The sequence below is a fragment of the Cheilinus undulatus genome, linkage group 4 (assembly GCF_018320785.1).
Source record: "Cheilinus undulatus linkage group 4, ASM1832078v1, whole genome shotgun sequence".
NCBI classification, from domain to species: domain Eukaryota; kingdom Metazoa; phylum Chordata; class Actinopteri; order Labriformes; family Labridae; genus Cheilinus; species Cheilinus undulatus.
This window is the reverse complement of record NC_054868.1, coordinates 52,675,500-52,693,659: the sequence shown is the minus strand read 5'-3', so window position 1 is coordinate 52,693,659 and position 18,160 is coordinate 52,675,500. Positions and strand designations below refer to the sequence as shown.

Here is an 18,160-nt window from a genome sequence, read left to right as displayed (position 1 = left end):
GAACACTTGTCTCATTGTTTTGAGGCCTAAATATTTCTAATTTTTTCTAAGTTTCTTGTGAATTGTAAAGGAAGTTTTCAGAAATTACCTGAAAATAACCTTAAATGTATAAAGGAAAGCATTAAGTAACTACCTAAAAAAATACCTGGGAATTTTCAAACAACTTGAAGAAAGGCATCATCTTATTTTTAAGAAATTACTTGGTAAAACACCACCTAATTACTAGTGGATACCAGAATATCAGACATTATGAGGAATTGCTTGATAATTATTCTATTATTACAATTAAATAGAGCTTTAATATTACTATATTTCCCAGTTATTACTTATAACATTCCAAGTTATTGAAATGTAATTACCACCTTATTCCTGAGCATTACTTTGTAACTACTCTAAAATTACTTGGTACTATTCAGTAATCATGGCCCACTCAAATAAAGTGTTATCCTTATTCTTCTTCACTGTTTTGTACTGCAAAACCAGATCAGATTCTTTGTAAGTGTAAACGTCTTTTGCATTTAGATAAATGATTATGATTTTGAATACCAAAAATAACCACTGAACCACTGTTCTCTCTGTTTTTAGATCTTATTGTTTTGTTTCACTGTTCTTGTTATGTGTATAATGGAACAGTTGAAAATTGAATTGCCTTCGTGGTCAGTAAAGCATCTGTCTGTCTGTCTGTCTAAATAATGGTTTAGACGACAGAGTTTTCTTTAGCAATTTCGTTTTAGTCAAACGAGATGGTCATGTAGCCTGGTGCAGTTTTTAAGGTTTTATATAAAGTTTCTCCACATTCACAGGCAGCAAGAGGAGCAGGATGAGCTTCATTATTCAACTGTTATCTTCATCAGGAACCAGGCTGATTCTTTCTACTCAAACATCAGACTAGCTGAACACCCCAGACACAAGGAGGAAGAGGAGGAGTGTGTTGAATATGCGGCTGTCACACTTAACAGAGCCACCAGGTGAGGACCTCCTCTTATGAGAACATTATCATGACAATAGTCTGAAAAAAGACAATTCAGTATTTCATATTGCAAAATAAGTTACATTACATTCAGAATAAATATAATTCCTTTAATGAATGATCAAATTAACTAATCCTGTAGCACATGTGCAATTTTGACCACATCATAACGTGTTTATTTTTACTGATTCTTCCCCTCTGATGCAACAGAAGACGGTAGTCATTAGGGAGAGGATTCAGCTGCAGTGTGCATCGTTATGAACTATCCATTGAGATGGACGGAGCTACAGTTGTCTGGTGATGAAGCCAAAATATTTAGAGTTCTGCTTGCTTACTAGCTGATGTAGAGCACATAAACCCAGCCCAAAGGAATGGAGACACATTGTCGATATACAGTAACATGCAGTCAGTGTGCAGCACAAACAATGTTTAGTTTATTTGAGCAGATGTCATACAATTCTTAGGACATAACAGTCTTAGAATACAACATCAAGACACCCCTATATGAAATTATTTATAGAAGCTTCCTCATAACATGAATTCAGCAAGTGTTGTGAAAAATTACTATTTAATCCCTTCACTTATAAAACATTGCGTAGGATCCATACTAAAAGTGTACGTGCGCCCAAAAGCTGAAAATGGCGTGCGCCAAAAAATAATCTGATTTATAAAACCGTGCGTGCGCACACTCCCAAGCACTTTTCCCTTTATAAATCACAGTCCACCTGGAAGATTGCGCAGGTGGATTCATCTCACTTCCCGGCCTCTACACACCCACATTTTACCATGAATGGTCAATGCAAAGTACCTCATGAATGTTTATGCATATAAATAAGCCTACTGATCGACGGCATTTTATGCATGGCAGAGATGACAAGGAAAAGGAATTTCACGTAGACTAAAATAGAGGTGCTTGTGGGTGAGGTGGAGGCTAGAAAAATCATTTTATTTGGTGGTCACAGTAGTCGCATCACTAATAAAAGAAAAACAAGCGAGTGGGAGAACGTCGTCACCGCTGTAAAAAGTGTGACTGAGTGCCACAGAGTGATCTGCAGTCTGTTCCCTTCACTGCTGTGCGTCAGGATGAATGAGTCATGTGTTGACCCAGGCCACCGTGCCACTAAGTTTGTCAAAACCATGTTTGAGGTACAAGTAATTTGTACATTGATTGTGTGCACATTTTTGTGGGTTCACATAGACAAATTCATTTTCACTCGGAGCCCTTATAGCAACATGAGTGCAGTCAATTGCGCCAATTACATTTGGGAAAGCGGACATTACTGCAAATTGCCTTTTAATCTTGGCCTGTTCACCCACAGTGTAAGGAAACCTGATGTGTCGACTGGTCATGTTCATAATGCCATCCAAAATGGCTGGCTTTAGTGTGCTGAGGGATGGCTGCGATATCCCAGACCTAAGGACAGTATTTAACTGTATTATATCATACCCAAAAGGGGTTTTAGACAGAAAATGTAAAATTATGTATCGTTAATTATATCAAACACATACCTGTAGCCTAATTCCTGCTGGAAGGAGCCGGTTGCCAGAAATCCCAGAGTGGTCAGCACCTGTATATTCACCGGGATGGCGCGGTTCTGGCAGGTGGTTCTGTCTAACACTGGGCCCAGTTCAGCACATAGATCCAAGAGCACTGCTCTAGGGAATCTTAATCAGCTTATTAGCCAGTCATCATCATGGGCCAGAAAATCTTCGTGGTCCCTAAAGTCTCTCTCCATCCTGATCCTACCACTTGCATGATCTTCCAGCAGTGCCAGTGCATCCATTGTGCAGCATTACGCACGAGTGTCACTGTACTATGCTGACTCAGCAGTTAGACTGATTGTACACACCTTGTCACAATTAATACTAATCAATCAGTGCTATCACCGCTCTGTATCATTTGAAGATGAAAGTATGATATATGAACATTGTGCATATAGTAGTAGACCTAATGACTTACTAAAGCACCCCTTACACTCATCCTACCCCTCACATAGTTTGTCCATGTCTATGTGTTCCTGTAAAGCGTCCTTGGGTTTCTTGAAAGGCGCTATATAAATTCAAGATATTATTATTATTATTACTAAAGGAACACATCTATAACACTGCAGACTTGGCTGTTTATAATTACGCAGGTCTATAAGTCTGATATGTGATGACATTAAATGTATGAGATGAAACTGGCTTCAATTCAACACCTCACCATATGCACTGCAAGTTTCCCCCGTCTCCAAAATGTTCGTGCGCAAGGATCAAAGTTGACGTACCGGTGCGCATATTCTCCTGCCAAGATTATTTTTATAAATCACAACCTTTGCATGGAAAGTGGCGTGCGCCACTTTCAAGCCCCATTTTGTCCCCTGATCATTTATTTTTCTTTGCATATTTGTCTTAAATGTTTCAGATCATCAAAACTTTTAATACTAGACAAAAATAACCTGAGTTTTCAAATTATTATTTCATTTATTAAGTAAACAAAGCCATTCAAACCTTCTTGGCTATATAAAAAAGCCATTTCCCCCTAAACCTAATAACTGGTTGTTCCATCCTTGGTGGCAACAACTGCATTTGAGATACTTTGGATGAGTCTTTTACATCCCTGTGGAGGAATGTTGTCCCACTCATCTTTGCAGAATAGTTTTCATTTAATTACATTGGAGGGTCCTGAAGCCCCAGAAATGTCTTTGTAACCGTTTCAGACTGGTAGATGTCAGTGACTTTGTTCCTGTCCTGTTCTTAAATTTCTTTATATGGCACCATGATGTGTTGGAGATCTTTTAGCCTACTTAATTTGGTCAGACAGGTTTTATTTAAGGGATTTCTTCATTCAACAAGTCTGGCAGTAACCAGGTCTGGATGTGGACCGTGAAACTGAATTCAGCTTTCTAAAACGTGGTTAATCACAGTTAATTCATGTTTAACAAGGGAGGAATTAGTGTTCACACAGAGCCAGGAAGGTTTGGATGGCTTTTCCCCTTAATAAATAAATCATAATTTAAAAACTGCATTTTGTATTTACTCAGGTTATATTTGTGCAATATCAGAATTTTTTGGATAAGGATTTTTTTTTAATTTGGTTTAAGTGGTAGAGTATAAACAGCATTTTTTTCTTGATAATAAAAGTGATAAAATTCAGATAAAGTTGTATTGTGATCTCAGTTTAGTGATACATATTATATTGTAAAAGTAGTGTGTTGTTGTTATTGTTCTATTTACTGTATAAGTAATAAAACTCATAAAAAACTAGACTGTTTCTTTTTTTTCTGTTGAGGAAAAAAGGTTTTAAGCAAAATGTCAGGCTGTGTGGCGATAACTAAGCATCTTCAGTTCATTCTTAACTAAAAAACAGAGAACACGTTGATACATCCTTATTGCAGGTTTGAAAGGAGCATTGGATCTTTGTGTTGCACAGTTGTTTTCCCAACGTTCCAACATGACATCTCTACAGCCTGCAGCCGTTGAGCGACAGTTCATTCGCAGTATCATCCAGGTTCCTGCACTTCGCTTGCATGCTTGGATTGCTGGAGCACTCTGCAGACGAAGGCCAGCGCTCCACCCAGGTGTCCTTTCCTAACATGTAGACGTACCTGACACAAAGGTGAATAAAAGAGAGGATTAACGGCTTCATGTAGGTTACTCTTTGAAAAAAACACGTTTATGGTTGTATATACACATTGTTCTAACATATAGTAAAGAATTAAACAAGTTAATTCTAATCTAGCCATACAAGGTGGGTTTTGTCAGTATGTAGTTGTTTGTCTTGTTTCTGATGCCCACGTCTTGTCCAGCTGTGTTTTATCTTCTTACCGCTGTCTTAGCAGTATGTCCAGGCCTGATAGAACTTCTACAGCTGCATCCATGCTGATCTTGTTCTCTAGCCACCATTGTTTACAGGTTTGCAGTCAATTCAACTAAACTGTCCCTGTAGCTACCTCCTCTTCATACTCAAATGATGCTGATTGGTCCGGTCGTTCTCTGACCAGAAACAAGGGCATCAAGTTTTGCAAGATGGATCTTCCTGATGGCAGACTTGGAATCAGGCCAACCTATTACTGTTTCGCTAACTCTCCACCAGCACACAAACAAGACAAAGGTCTTAACATTGAAAAACTGTTTTTTGCAAATTGCAAAAGGGCCTTTGCAATTATTTCAGGGAAAACATCTGGCATTTTTCTGACTCTTTAAACACTGAGATTCATAGAATGCCTGGATTTCAAAGGTTTACTTTTCCTGACAACATTAAATAAACCTTAAGTAAAGCTGGCATTTTAAGAAGACTACACACTCGACTAGACTGGTTAAGAGAAAGGGGAGTGGCTTGATTTGAGGCTTGTTGGAACAGATTATCTGTCCAAACCATCCTCAGCCTTGCAGTGTCAATAGTTTTTATTTTACTGCTCCATGTTAAGTTGTAACAACAAGACTAAGTGTTTTTGTCGTCTTACTTGTTGGTTTCACTATCGACGTTCCACTGGTCATCTTTGGGGCCGATGATGAGATACTGGGAGCCCTCCTTCAGGTTCAGATCATCTCTGCAGCCTCCATGAGACATGAAAAACCTCCTTTGTCCCACTTCAACTCCAGCCTCCACACCTGGATGGAAGAGAGGGTATTCACAGGATAAATTAGCATAACAGGTGTTTATGTAGGTTAAAAAAAAAAGGAGATTCACAAATCAGTGCAAATATGAGTTATTTTGATGATGGACAAATTACATTTTTATTTAATCTTACATAGTATTTTACACCTAGATTTTATCAGCTGTCATTTTAGAGTTAAGAATCAGATTTCCTTTAAAAAACAAAACAAAACACAGTAATGGCATCGACTCACCCAGCTTTATGACTTGTGTGATCTCCATCTCGTATTTGTCGTAGTAACTCTGGCTGACATTCAGCACCTTTACCTGGAAAACTGATGCAAAAGAAAATCTTCATTTCTTGCTTTTTATTATGAGGTCTTTAGTGATATACCCCAGTAATGTGCTCATGTTCCCTATTCCCTATTTGTGCTTTGGTAAGAATCTTGCCCCCTCCTCCCTCAGATCTTCACGACCCCCTGAGGGGCCCTGACCCCCACTTTGGGGTCCCCTGTACTAACCCACCAATCAGAGGGCCCCCTTTAATAGCAACCATTGCTGGGCTAGTCCCGGTTGGACAAACTTTTGCCTAGGCCAAGTTTCCTCAGAGCATCGTGGGGAAATTGAGTTTGATTTCTGTAACAAGGGTTAAAGGTGATCTTGGGGTGTCTGCTAGAACAACTCAAGATATCTACATCTTAATCTGGGCATTTGTTTTCTGTTCCAACAAGATTTTAGAGATTTGGAGATACTCCTATACACCCTACTATCTCTGTCTGTTTTCTTTCATTCAAACTTGGTTTTATAAGGGCATGAAATCAATAAAATATAAACAAAATGTCAAAGCAAAGGATGCTTTAAGTTTTTTCAAACAGGAAGAAGACTGGTGACAAAAGATCTGATGTAGAACTAGGAGGGCAGGGCTTGACAAAGTGTCATCAGACTTTTTCAGGGGTGTTTGTGGTTTAGTGAAACAGGAAATCCACTTCATTCAGGAGTATAAAAAGTTTGTTAAAGCTGTGAGGGTGAGGTGCTGTTTTATACCGTGGTGTAAACTCTTGCAGGCAAACGTTTCCCTTTCTTTGTTGGGGAAGTTTTCAGTATCTGTTTTGGAGATGCAGCAGTCACCTGGAGATTAAAAGAACATTTAAAGTCAGTTTTAACAGTTTTGGTAGTAACTCTGCCAACACTGGACATGTGCATGATTTACCCTGCGTGCAGCGACAGATGTTGTCCCTGCAGATCTGTGTTAGCTCCTCTCTGTCCTCTCTGGGGCTGTAGGTACGACTGCAGCGGTGATCTGAGAAACAAACAGGAAGAGTATGATATCAGCCACCAGCAGTGGCTGTGGTGAACAGCAACTCTGACATTTTAGTTCAGATTCAGACAGCTTTATCCCAAGGGAAAATTCAGTTTCCGCAGTCTACCCAGAGCATGCATTCATCTAAAAACAAACAGGAAATAGTAATAAATAGTCAGTTCATTGACAGAATGCCCATTGGTGCTTTGGCCTCCTCTTGTGGTCGCCTAAATAATGACAAACTCAGGGCTGAGCAAAAACTGAAACGCACATTTCAGAACAACAACAAATAAAAGTGGATAAATAAGAGACAATTAGGTGCATCTTTGCCTTGAGGAGCTGTTTTACACCTTGTACCAGATCAGGGAACAGCCTTCATTCTTCATTCACACATCAGAAGAAGTAAATTAACAGTAACGCAACCATCAGAGATCAGTTTTTTGATATTCATTCTGAGATTACTTTGTGATTTGTTGCTCCTACTGTGCATAAAAAATTAAAAGGTCCACATTTCCTAAAAAGAACATGTGGTGTCAAATAAAATCTGGTTGTTTGTGACTTAACATTGTTCGTATCAATCTGCCCTGTGGATTCAAATGTTTTAGCAGCAGCCTCTGCTGAAAATAGACGTGCTAAATATGACGAATGGAGCAGAGCAGAGTAGCGCTTCCCGCAAATTCTGAAGACAGAACAGAGTGCATGTAGTAGAATCGCAAAAATGACTAGAGAGGGAGCTATAAGCTCCAGAGAGCACTGCAGACCAATTTAAAGACATTAAGGATAATTTAAGGGTAATATTATAGGCTATAGGGCTGAATGATTTGGGAAAATAATCTAATTGCGATTAATTTTTTCCAATACTGCAATGGCGATTTAATGTGTGGTTATTTTTTAAGTTCCATACCTTATGTATTTTCAGTTAACATGAGCATTTAGTCCTTCTATATTTTAACCACTGCAACATTAAATAGATTAAACTAGGGCTGAATGATTTTGAAAAGTATTTAATTGCAATTATTTTGACTCATATTGCAAATTCAGCATGAATTGTTGTATTGAAAGAAATGTTAACTTTAATGTCATTCTCATTTTGATTTTTGCTAACAATTCTAAAATACTGAAACTTAGATGTTTGCATGATGAGTGGAACATACCTCTGCTACATAAAAATTTTATTAAAGTGGTATTTTAACACATTTTTCATTTCAAAGGAATATTGCACCTTTTGTGATTTGAAAATTGCAGTAGGACATATTGCGATTAAATCTTAATTTGGATTAATTGCCCAGCCCTAATAGGCTACATCTTTCTTTTATTTTAAAATTTAAGAGTTTAAGAGTAAAAATTGGAAGAGAGAGTAGGCTAAGACATGAGGAAAGCAGTCATAGATTGGACTTGATACCTGACACATATCTTCACTAAAGTGGAGTGGCGTGGTGCTTCTGGGACATGCCGGAGCTGGACCGGAGTACAGGCAGTGGGATTACAAAGACTGACTAGAGAGGGAACAGTTTGCTCTGTGCGCTTCATGAGCAGACTGCAGCACAGCCTATGTATGTGGAAATTAGAGATTAGGCTACTGGTGTCCTGTGGATATCTCATTTTTATTTAAGATTTAAATCTTTGAAAGATATATATATTTGTAGGGGGGCTGCATGGTGGCGCAGGGGTTAGTGCTGTTGCCTCACAGCAAGAAGGTCCCTGGTTCGCTCCAGGTCAGGGCGTTTCCGTGCACAGTTTGCATGTTATCCCTGTGCATGTGTGGGTTCTCTCCGGGTTCTCTGGTGTCCTCCCATCACCAAAAACATGCTCATTAGGATCTAACTGGTGACTCTAAATTGGTCATAGCTGTGAACGTGATCGTGCCTGGTTGTCTGCCTCTATATGTGGGCCCTGTGATTGGTTGCCGACCAGTCCAGGGTGCACCCCGCCTCTTGCCCAATGACAGCTGGGATAGGCTCCAGCCACTCCAGTATAGAAAATGGATGGATGGATATTTGTAGGGCTTTTTATTCCTTTATTTAGAGAGGAGTACAGTGGATAGAGTCAGAAATAGGGATGAAAGACATGCAGGAAAGGAGCCACAGCTTGGACTTTAACTCGGCTGCCTACAGCATACATGGGGCACGACCTAACCACTGGGCCGTCTGAGCCACAGAATTCGTTTTCTTACCAGGGTTGTAATACTCATAGACGGTAACTGAGGAGGGCTGCAGGAGGCCAACTTTGAAGCTCTGCTGGAGCCTGAAGATCAGGATCTCTGGCTCTTTGTGAGACACCTGGAGGAGGAAAGCAGAGGAAAAACAAACAATAAAGAGACATTTTTCTCCACCATGTACTCAGCATTTAACAGTCAATATTTTTACATGTAATTAGAAAGAAGTGGATTATTGTCTAAAGTCCAGTTTGCACAGGAGGGGAATTAGCTGGAAACCTTGGATAATTAGCATTAATCCCAGAGATTATCTGCGTTTTTATTCCTGTGTGAATTCAGAGGCACCGTAGGATATTGTAGCCCACATTTGGACACAAACAGGCTGTCAGTACTCCTTTTCTTTAAGTTTAAGTTCACACATACTTTATTTGCTAAATAAGGTCAATTTTGATTAAAAAAATAAAAGCACTTCTGTAAAGAGGGTTTTAAGAAGTGATTTACAAGTAAACACTGATTCTGCATGCCTTATCTCCTTGGGCAGGTCGTTCCAAAGTTGAGGGACCCTGATGGAAAAGGCCCAATTACTTTTAATTTTCAGTCTCGACTTTGGAACGACCAGGAGGCCCCCACTCCAGGATCTGAGTCACCATACATCTACAGCAGCTAAATGATAGCAAATGAGTAAATGCAACTTTTCCCCAGAAAGTTTTACCTTGAACAGGTGCAGGATCAGAGAGCCTCTGTCACTCAGGTTGTCAACAACCTTGAAGTTGTTGATGTAGCGATCCACTGAGTTGGACAACTGGACAAACACAGAGAGAAAATCAGAAGTCAGAGCTTTCAGACTGACTTTGTGAGCTCTGTGTCTTATGTCCCTGATTATTTCAAGCCAAAAATGCCAATATTCATCACCTTCCAAACATTTTTTTGGATGCAAAATGCAGGGACATTCACCACTCTTTGCATAAAGCACCAGAATTGACTTAGTAATGGCGGTGGTAATGGTGACATGCAGTACCAGACAAGGATGTACAAAGTTAGGACCCTCCGACAGGCCCAGTCCATCCTGGCTGATCACAGATTCAGCTTGCATGCATTAAGGACAAAAAGATTAAAAAACTACTATTATTCTATTACTATGTATGTTTACTGTTGTATTGCAGACTGTCTCTTGAGCTTCTATTCACTGTCTTTATTAAAGCGAACTTATTTTGAAACACCAAAAACACCAGTATTTTTTCGGCGCACCTTGCAACTTTCCTGGTGAAAAATGTTTGCAAAGTGGTGCATATTGGTACCAAAACATGCTGCCAGACTGAAACACCTGTTACACCTGTTTCTTTAAGGAGAGGCCCACTCTCCCACACTTTGAAAACAGTACTTTGAGCTCATTACCATCTCCAAGTCTGAGTTTTCTGGGGTGAACCCTGTGGGCAGGCTGACATCCAGAATGACCATCCTGACATCGCGGGGTCCCAGCGCCCTGGAGGACAGAAACAGACACCAGCTCAGACAAAGGATTTCTCACACTAAGGTGCTTTTATGAAAAGAGCAACAACTGTAAGTGAAAGAGGTTTGAACTGAGAGATACTGACTCAAACGTACCTCACTTTGATGGTGATCTGGTAAGATTTTATGACATCTGCTGGAGGGTTTTCTGTGATATCAGATGGACACAAAGCATTATTAACACTCATCTGTTTGCTTATTCAGTTAGATTTCTTAAATGTAGTTATCATTTAAAAATACTTATGCTGAAGGATGGTTAAACACATAAAATCATATAAGTAATACTTGTGTTATTTATTTAAGGAAATGGTTGTTTCTTGGTCCAAATTCTATTTCATCATTTCATAATTAAAAAATCAACCTAAAAACAAACTGTTTCTGAGAAAAAAAAACCTTTAAAAAACACCTTTTTTTAATCTGTGTTGGCACGTAAAGGGTTAAATCAAAGAGAACACTAAGTCATCCTATCAGAATTTTCCGTCTCTGCTGTTGCCGGGCAGGATAATGTTTTACTTTACTGCAAATTTCCATGGGGCACACAGCAGAATGTTGCACAGACAGACTGTGCTGAATTTATTGGATGTGTGTGAGAGATGATTTTACCGCTGGATTCTTCAATAGTGACGTTGAGCTCAAAGTGCTGACAGGGCATTTTCTCTTCCACTTCATGCAGCTGGTTGTAATAAGTCACAACCTTTAGAAAGACACACAAGAGGCAGAAATCATTCACAGGAAAAACAATAACATTAGGCCTTAAAATTCAATGTATATATAAAAACATAGTTTCTGAAAAATTTGAGGTGCTGTGCAAAATGTAAAATTTGACAATTATTACATTCTGTTTTTATTTACATATTACACAGTGCCCTAAGTTTTTTGGAATTGGGGTTATAAAAATGAATTAGAACATTTACTGTTGAATACATGTAAAACATGTAATAGAACCAAAAACCCTCTCTTACCTCCAGTATTCCCTGACCGTTTCCTTGAGCCTCAACTTCAAAATCAAGATCAGCAGGCAGCTTCAGAAAAAAAAATGTTATTTTTTAAATTGCATTGTAAAATAGGTAAGTACATGAAACATCCTGAAGGTTTGTGCTTAAAAAGACTGATATGGATACTTTTTAAAATAATATCCAGTTTTTTTTTTATCTAGTCTCTCACTCTGGACGATCGAGCTGCGTAGGCGGTCGTTGGGTTGAAATGGTAGCGTATCTCCCTTCGTCCTGTTATCCTGACGTCTACATTCAGACTGAGGTCAGCGGGAGGAGGTAGGTGGATCAGATACTCGGACAGGGCCTGCAGCACCACCATGGTGGACTAGTAGAGAACAAACAGGAAAATTAACATTTTTCTGAACAGTTTTCAAATTTAGATTCAAATAAAGTCTTGTTTTTGTACAATCAAAGTTTATAAGCAGAAACTGGACCTAATGAACCTGATAAATAAACTCCTGCTTCCCCATACTGTGGAGAAATTGGACAACATGAAGCAGAACTAATCAGAGAACTTAACAGTTATAAATAAACTGGTTAGATTTACAGTCATGTGCATAACTTTAAGGCAAGTAGGGCTTTAAAGATTTATCACAGGGTCCGATGGGCCACAATGTAGGGCTGGAAGGGGGCAGAGTCAAGCTTGACCTCTGACAGTTTTTGGGCCCCTGGGTAATCCACAGCAGGACCATGAGCTCATGGAAACCCTACTACCCAACGTGATGGTATCTCAGGCCATGCCTACTCTACCTACATCCACCTCTTCTCCGCCCTAAAGGTGTGCCCTAAAAAAAATTTTAACATATTTTTCCCCATGCCCCTTGTATTATGCAAGGACATCCAGTGTACAACCAGAGTTGTGTCAATCCTCCCTCCCTCTGATAGGATTTTTCGTCAATACATGCCTTACTTCATTCTAAGTTTTTGGCCCAAACACACCTAAAAGTTCTGGGCAGTACTTTAACAGCTGTTACCTGGGTGGATCCGTATCCTCCCCCTATCCTCCGCTGGCTGTTTAACCATTTAAAGGGTGCTGCTGCCTCAGCCATACGTCCCAACTTGATCAGAGCGAGCAGAGCGTAGCCCGTCGCCTCCAGAGAGAACAAATGGTTATGTCTGTCAGGAAAATGTCCAGCTGGAGGAGAGAGCAAGAGGAATGTACATTAAGAAACATGCAGGAGTAAAAAATGACTCACTAATGTGCTAGGATCTCCTGTTAATGTGACAGCATTCAAACGTTTTAGGAGATAAAGTTTCTCCCTGTCAGTAACCCACTTATTTAGTTAAAAAAAAGGGAAGTGCTTTAAACCTACTGTATCTTAATAAAATAATCAAATATTCTCTTTATATGAAATAGATCAGTGTCTCAGACTGTCCATCATGGTATGTATCTCCTTTTTAAGCATTGTTATTTGCAGTTTTATACGCAGGCTTAGTTAAAGTAAATAAATAGAACCCTCACATGATGTAAAATACATTTTTACAGTCTGGGTGTTAATGAACAAAATTAGCAGCATACATAAATAACAATAAAAATAATAAACATGATTTTTTTCCCAATTTATTTTCCGTTACTTTTTAAAATCAAGATCAAACCTGATTATAAAAATCAAAAATTAATAGATTTTTGGGAACTGAAACCTTTAAATGCAGTTTAAGTGCAAAACTCTGATGTTTATGATTTTAAAAAACACAAAATGAAATGTTTTTCATAGACTACATTAAAACTGGATTCCCTTAAAGGAAATTATCACAGCCTGGAATATGTTAATAATATAAAAACCTTCAATTTCAAGCATTGTTTTGCTTTTGTTCAGATTTTCAGATTTGAATAAATTTTTTTTAACAATGCCCCAAGAGAAAACCATGAAAAGCATCCAACTTCCCACATTTGATGACAAGGAAAATTGGAAATTTGAAGCAATAGCTTGAGAATAAATGTTAATACCATAAAAATGCATGTTTTTTGTTTTTAACTGTAATGGCTGAGGGATAAAAAATTGTGGTTTTGATGGGTTTCTATGGGGAATTTTCTTTAAAAAAAAAACAAACAAAAAAACTTGCCTTCCAAAATGTTTGTTGTTATTATAAACAATAATAATGATAAAAATAATAATAATAATAAAAAATAATAATGATAAAATAATTTAAAATATATTAATAATAATAATAATAATAATAATAATAATAATAATAATAATAATAAATAATGATAAAATAATTTAAAATATATTATTAATAATAAAAAAGAATAATAATAATAATAATAATAATAATAATAATAATAATAATAATAATTTTTAGATACCTATAGCCAATCTCATTAAATTCCGGAACGCTTTGGATTTCTGATCCTCCCCGATCAGAGCCAGTGCATAGGAGGCGATGGCCACGGTGTATGGTCTCCTCCCCATAGGAACCAGCGCCTTCTTTAGGTAGTTAGTGGTCTTCAGGATGACTGCCTACAGCACACAGATGTGGTACACAATAGTTTCAATCAGAACAATTATAGCCAAAATCAGAAGTTCTGTCCTGGTAAATGTTAGCACAGATGATATATCCCAGCACGATACAGTAATATCCGGACTGACTTACCTCAGTGTTCACTTCTGGATCACTGCAGCGGATTCCAGCCTGCCTGGCCTCAGCGAGCGCTACGAGGACGAAGGCTGTCAGGGTTAACTCAGGGTCATCACCACGCATACCACCCTGGAGACACACATGCAGGAAAGAAGTTTATAACAGCATTGATACGTCCATTTCAATTCATTATTGCCCCCGCTCCCATGACCACATTACCCCTGTCCTCCAAAACCTCCACTGACTCCAATACAAAATCCTCCTCCTCGCCCATAAAGCCCTAAACTAACAGGACCCCCGCCTACCTTACTGACCTCCTAAACCATCACACCCCCTCCCATCATCTCCGCTCTTCAAACCTCAATCTCCTCTCTCCACCAATAAGAACCAAGCACCGAACCTGGGGGGACAGAGCCTTCTCCATAGCCGCCCCCTCCCTCTGGAACTCACTCCCCAAACATATTGAAGACTGTACGGACTCATCCACATTCAAATCACTGCTGAAAACTCACCTTTTTAAAAATGGATTTGAATGTTTGGTTCTGTCGTTGTCTTTTCACTTTCATTGATTGCTTGTTTGTTTCTCTGGCTGTGATATCGTCCTTTTTTGGCTTTTCCTTTTTTTGTGCAATGGCTTTTATTATTATTGTACAGTGTCTTTGAGCTTTTTAAATATGCTTTTTAAATAAAATGTATTATTATTATTATAATTGTTGATATTAATTATTCCAATTTCTTAATGTTAGAATTTTTCATTCTTTTATTTATCTTTTACATTTATTTCATAGCTAAATTTATATCTAACCTTTCAAAAATGACACAAATCATTTGCCTTGTGTCTTTTGATTTTCTCTAAAGAAATGTTCTTCATAAATATTATCTTATCTTATTTTATTTAAATGTATTTGACCAGGAAAACCTCACTGGGATTAATCATCTCATTTACAAGAGTGCTCTGGCTCAGAAAGGCAGCAGCACAACCAGCAGAGTTATTGAAATAACACTTGACAGACTGCAATTAAAAACACAGATCAACCAATCTTAAATCGCAGAGCAATAAGTTATGAATCAAATACAGCAGATTCCAGGCTGCAAGAGCAGCATACCTGATACTTCTTTAATCCAGAAGTTCTTATGCTTAAATTCCAAGAAAGTTACAGGAAATTCTAAAGTTTGTATTTTCTTATGAACAATAATGGCTGCCTATATTTTGCCCACATAATTAAAAATAATAATAATAAATTTAACAGGAAATGTGACAGAAGAAGGCAGAAATTAAAGTAAACATTAAAATATTTGATTATTGTCATGGTGTAATGAGTGTTTGAACTGTGTGCGTGTCTCACAGTCATGTGGGTTTCGTAGACCGGGTTGTCCTCTTTGAAGTTTCCTCTGATTTGTTGTTTGTTTTTCAGCAGGTAGAGAAGAGGCTCACACACGTGCTGCTCATTGACGCCGATGATGGAGTAAGCCATGGAGAAAACTTTCACCACATACGCCGTGATCCTGTCATACAGGGGGACTTGTATTAGCCTTCATTTAGCCCATTCTAAATCTAATTCAGCATCCTAGGGGTTATATAGGGATTTTCTAATGAAAGGTATTAACTACAGTTTTCCGGAAGTCAAGATTCCAAATTCATTGGAAAGAGACGTTTGTAAAACAATAATGTTATCTTTACCATGTGCTTGCGCCTTCCCTCCTGTAGGGAGGGTAAGATCCATCACTCTTCCTGTATGCCAGCTGGTTCTCATAGCCTGAAAGGAAGAAATTAAAAGGATTTTCAACAGAATTTTAAAGATAAACCATCCAACTGTACATCTTAGTTTGTTCCCATCCATGTGTCTTTGTATGAATCAATCTTGCAGCATTTCAGTCCTGGCTAAAGCAAAACATGTTCTAGATCAGAAATCACTCCACATTCTGTATAACTCACTGATTCTTCCTTATTTAGATTACTGTACAGAGGCATGGGGAAACACTTACAAAACATCACTTCAACCACTTTTCATTCTGCAAAAAAGAGCAATCAGAATCATCCATAATGTTGATTTTCGGGCACACACGGATGACTTATTTTTCAAATCCAAAACTCTAAAATTTTTTGACTTGGTGGAACACAAAACAGCTCAACTATTACACAAAGCAAGGAATAATTTACTACCAAAAAACATTCAGAAATTGTTTTATGAAAGAGAGGGGGGTTATAATTTAAGGGAAAACTCAAATCTTAAGGTTAGACGTGTGCATACAACATTGAAAAGTTTCTGCATCACTGTTAGTGGAGTTAAACTGGAACAGACTGAGAGCAGAACTGAAACAAATCTCGTGCATAAATCTGTTTAAAAAGAGACATAAAGAAATGATTATCCAGAGGTACACTGATGAATAAATACTACAAGGTGCTTGCTTGTTATGTGGATGAGAATTTTGCAGGGTATAGTATATTTGTGAAGAAGGTATATGAATGAAAAAGCAATGATTGTATATTTTTGTGTATGAGGGATACATTGTATATTCGTTCTACAGGTTTAAAAATGATTGATAAATTAAAGACAGTGTTATGATTTCAGTTATGAACGACAGTAAAATGTAAGGGGGTAGGATTAGATAAGTTTATACTTCTTCCTACTCGTTTTTGCCCATGTAAACTGAGATGCTTAAGAATTTGCAGATGCAAGTTACTGCCTTATTTTGTTTTCATTTTTTGATGTTCTTATTTGTATTTTTAACTCTTTTTAAGTTGTCATTTACATGATCGAAATAAAGATAACAATCAATCAATCAATCTATTATTGTTAAAGCCATTTTTTCAACTCTCAATCCAACATTTGTTCAGCTTTTAATCTATCAAAGTGTGTTTGACTAATACAATCCATCCATCCACCCATCCCTCTATACATGTGTAAGAGATGCATATTAAATCCATTAATATACTGTTGTAGATAATAGCCTCTCATGCAATATTCATTCTCATACAAATATTTACATTTATAACTATGGTCCTTTAATTTAAATGTTAAACTATGGAGTCTTCATTGTTGCAAAACTCAAGAGCATAGTTTAACATTTCGAGAGCATCTGGGACACAATAGCAAAATTCAGTAAGAGATCCACACTTATTCACTAGAGTTGAAAAAATATTTTTCTGGTATGGTCATAAAATGAAGGAAACACAATTGAAGCAACCTTTGTGAAAAAAACTTATCAATACAAAGGCATGAAGATGAGAGACAGAGAGTCATCTGTGGTCAGATTATAAACCTTTTAGCTTACATTGCTGGTCAGGTGACAGAAAAGCTTTATTTTAGCAGGTCTGTTTGAATGACACAATAAAACAAGCTATGAGATACATCACTGAGGTAATGTAAATGAAGCTGTCCCCTCCCTACAGGTGCTGATTTTCCAGAGGTAATGTAAACGGAGCTGTCACCTCCTTGCAGGTGTGGATTTTTCAGAGGCAATGTAAAGCAGAGCTGTCCATTCCCTGCAGGTGCTGATTCTCTCAGAGCTAATGTCAATGGCGCTGTCCACTGCTTGCAGGTGCTGATTCTGTCAGCAGTTATGTAAATGGAGCTGCCCCCTCCCAGCAGGTGCTGATTCTCTCAGAGATAATGTCAATGGTTCTGTCCCCAGCTGGTGCAGGTGCTGATTTTTCAGAGGTAATGTAAATGGAGCTGTCCACTCACTACAGGTGCTGATTCTATCAGAGGTAATAGAAAAAGGAGCTGTCCACTCCCTGCAGGTGCTGATTCTATCAGAGGTAATGCAAAAGGAGCTGTCCACTCCCTGTAGGTGCTGATTGTATCAGAGGTAATGTAAATGGAGCTGTCCACTCACTACAGGTGCTGATTCTATCAGAGGTAATGCAAAAGGAGCTGTCCCCTCCCTGCAGGTGCTGATTTTTCAGAGGTAATGTAAATGGAGCTGTCCACTCCCTGCAGGTGCTGACTCATTTAATAAGTGCCAGCTTCTTTTCTCAGCAGGCTGTGTTATAATCATTATCAACAAAAATAATTAAGAAACAAAACAACCATTTGCGGTGCCTTTGAGGGACCTTTTGGCTCTACAA

The 18,160-nt window shown here is 38.2% G+C and overlaps 1 protein-coding gene across 2 annotated transcripts in view; it reads right to left on the bottom strand.

Moving 5' to 3' along the window:
• Positions 1-1,382: 1,382 nt before the first annotated feature.
• Positions 1,383-18,160, bottom strand: part of LOC121508499 (complement C3-like) — a 40,830-nt gene continuing 24,052 nt past the window's right edge. For both annotated transcript variants that reach the window (XM_041785405.1, XM_041785406.1), the window contains 17 exons: positions 15,770-15,845; positions 15,435-15,594; positions 14,104-14,217; positions 13,817-13,970; positions 12,483-12,643; positions 11,678-11,833; positions 11,476-11,535; positions 11,117-11,207; positions 10,610-10,661; positions 10,400-10,487; positions 9,717-9,806; positions 9,023-9,128; positions 6,760-6,849; positions 6,594-6,677; positions 5,804-5,884; positions 5,416-5,563; positions 1,383-4,557 (listed from right to left, as the gene is read on the bottom strand). In XM_041785405.1, the coding sequence (XP_041641339.1) occupies positions 4,413-4,557; positions 5,416-5,563; positions 5,804-5,884; positions 6,594-6,677; positions 6,760-6,849; positions 9,023-9,128; positions 9,717-9,806; positions 10,400-10,487; positions 10,610-10,661; positions 11,117-11,207; positions 11,476-11,535; positions 11,678-11,833; positions 12,483-12,643; positions 13,817-13,970; positions 14,104-14,217; positions 15,435-15,594; positions 15,770-15,845 (1,856 nt within the window). In that variant the 3' untranslated portion in view covers positions 1,383-4,412. The remainder of the gene's footprint in view (positions 4,558-5,415; positions 5,564-5,803; positions 5,885-6,593; positions 6,678-6,759; positions 6,850-9,022; positions 9,129-9,716; positions 9,807-10,399; positions 10,488-10,609; positions 10,662-11,116; positions 11,208-11,475; positions 11,536-11,677; positions 11,834-12,482; positions 12,644-13,816; positions 13,971-14,103; positions 14,218-15,434; positions 15,595-15,769; positions 15,846-18,160) is intronic.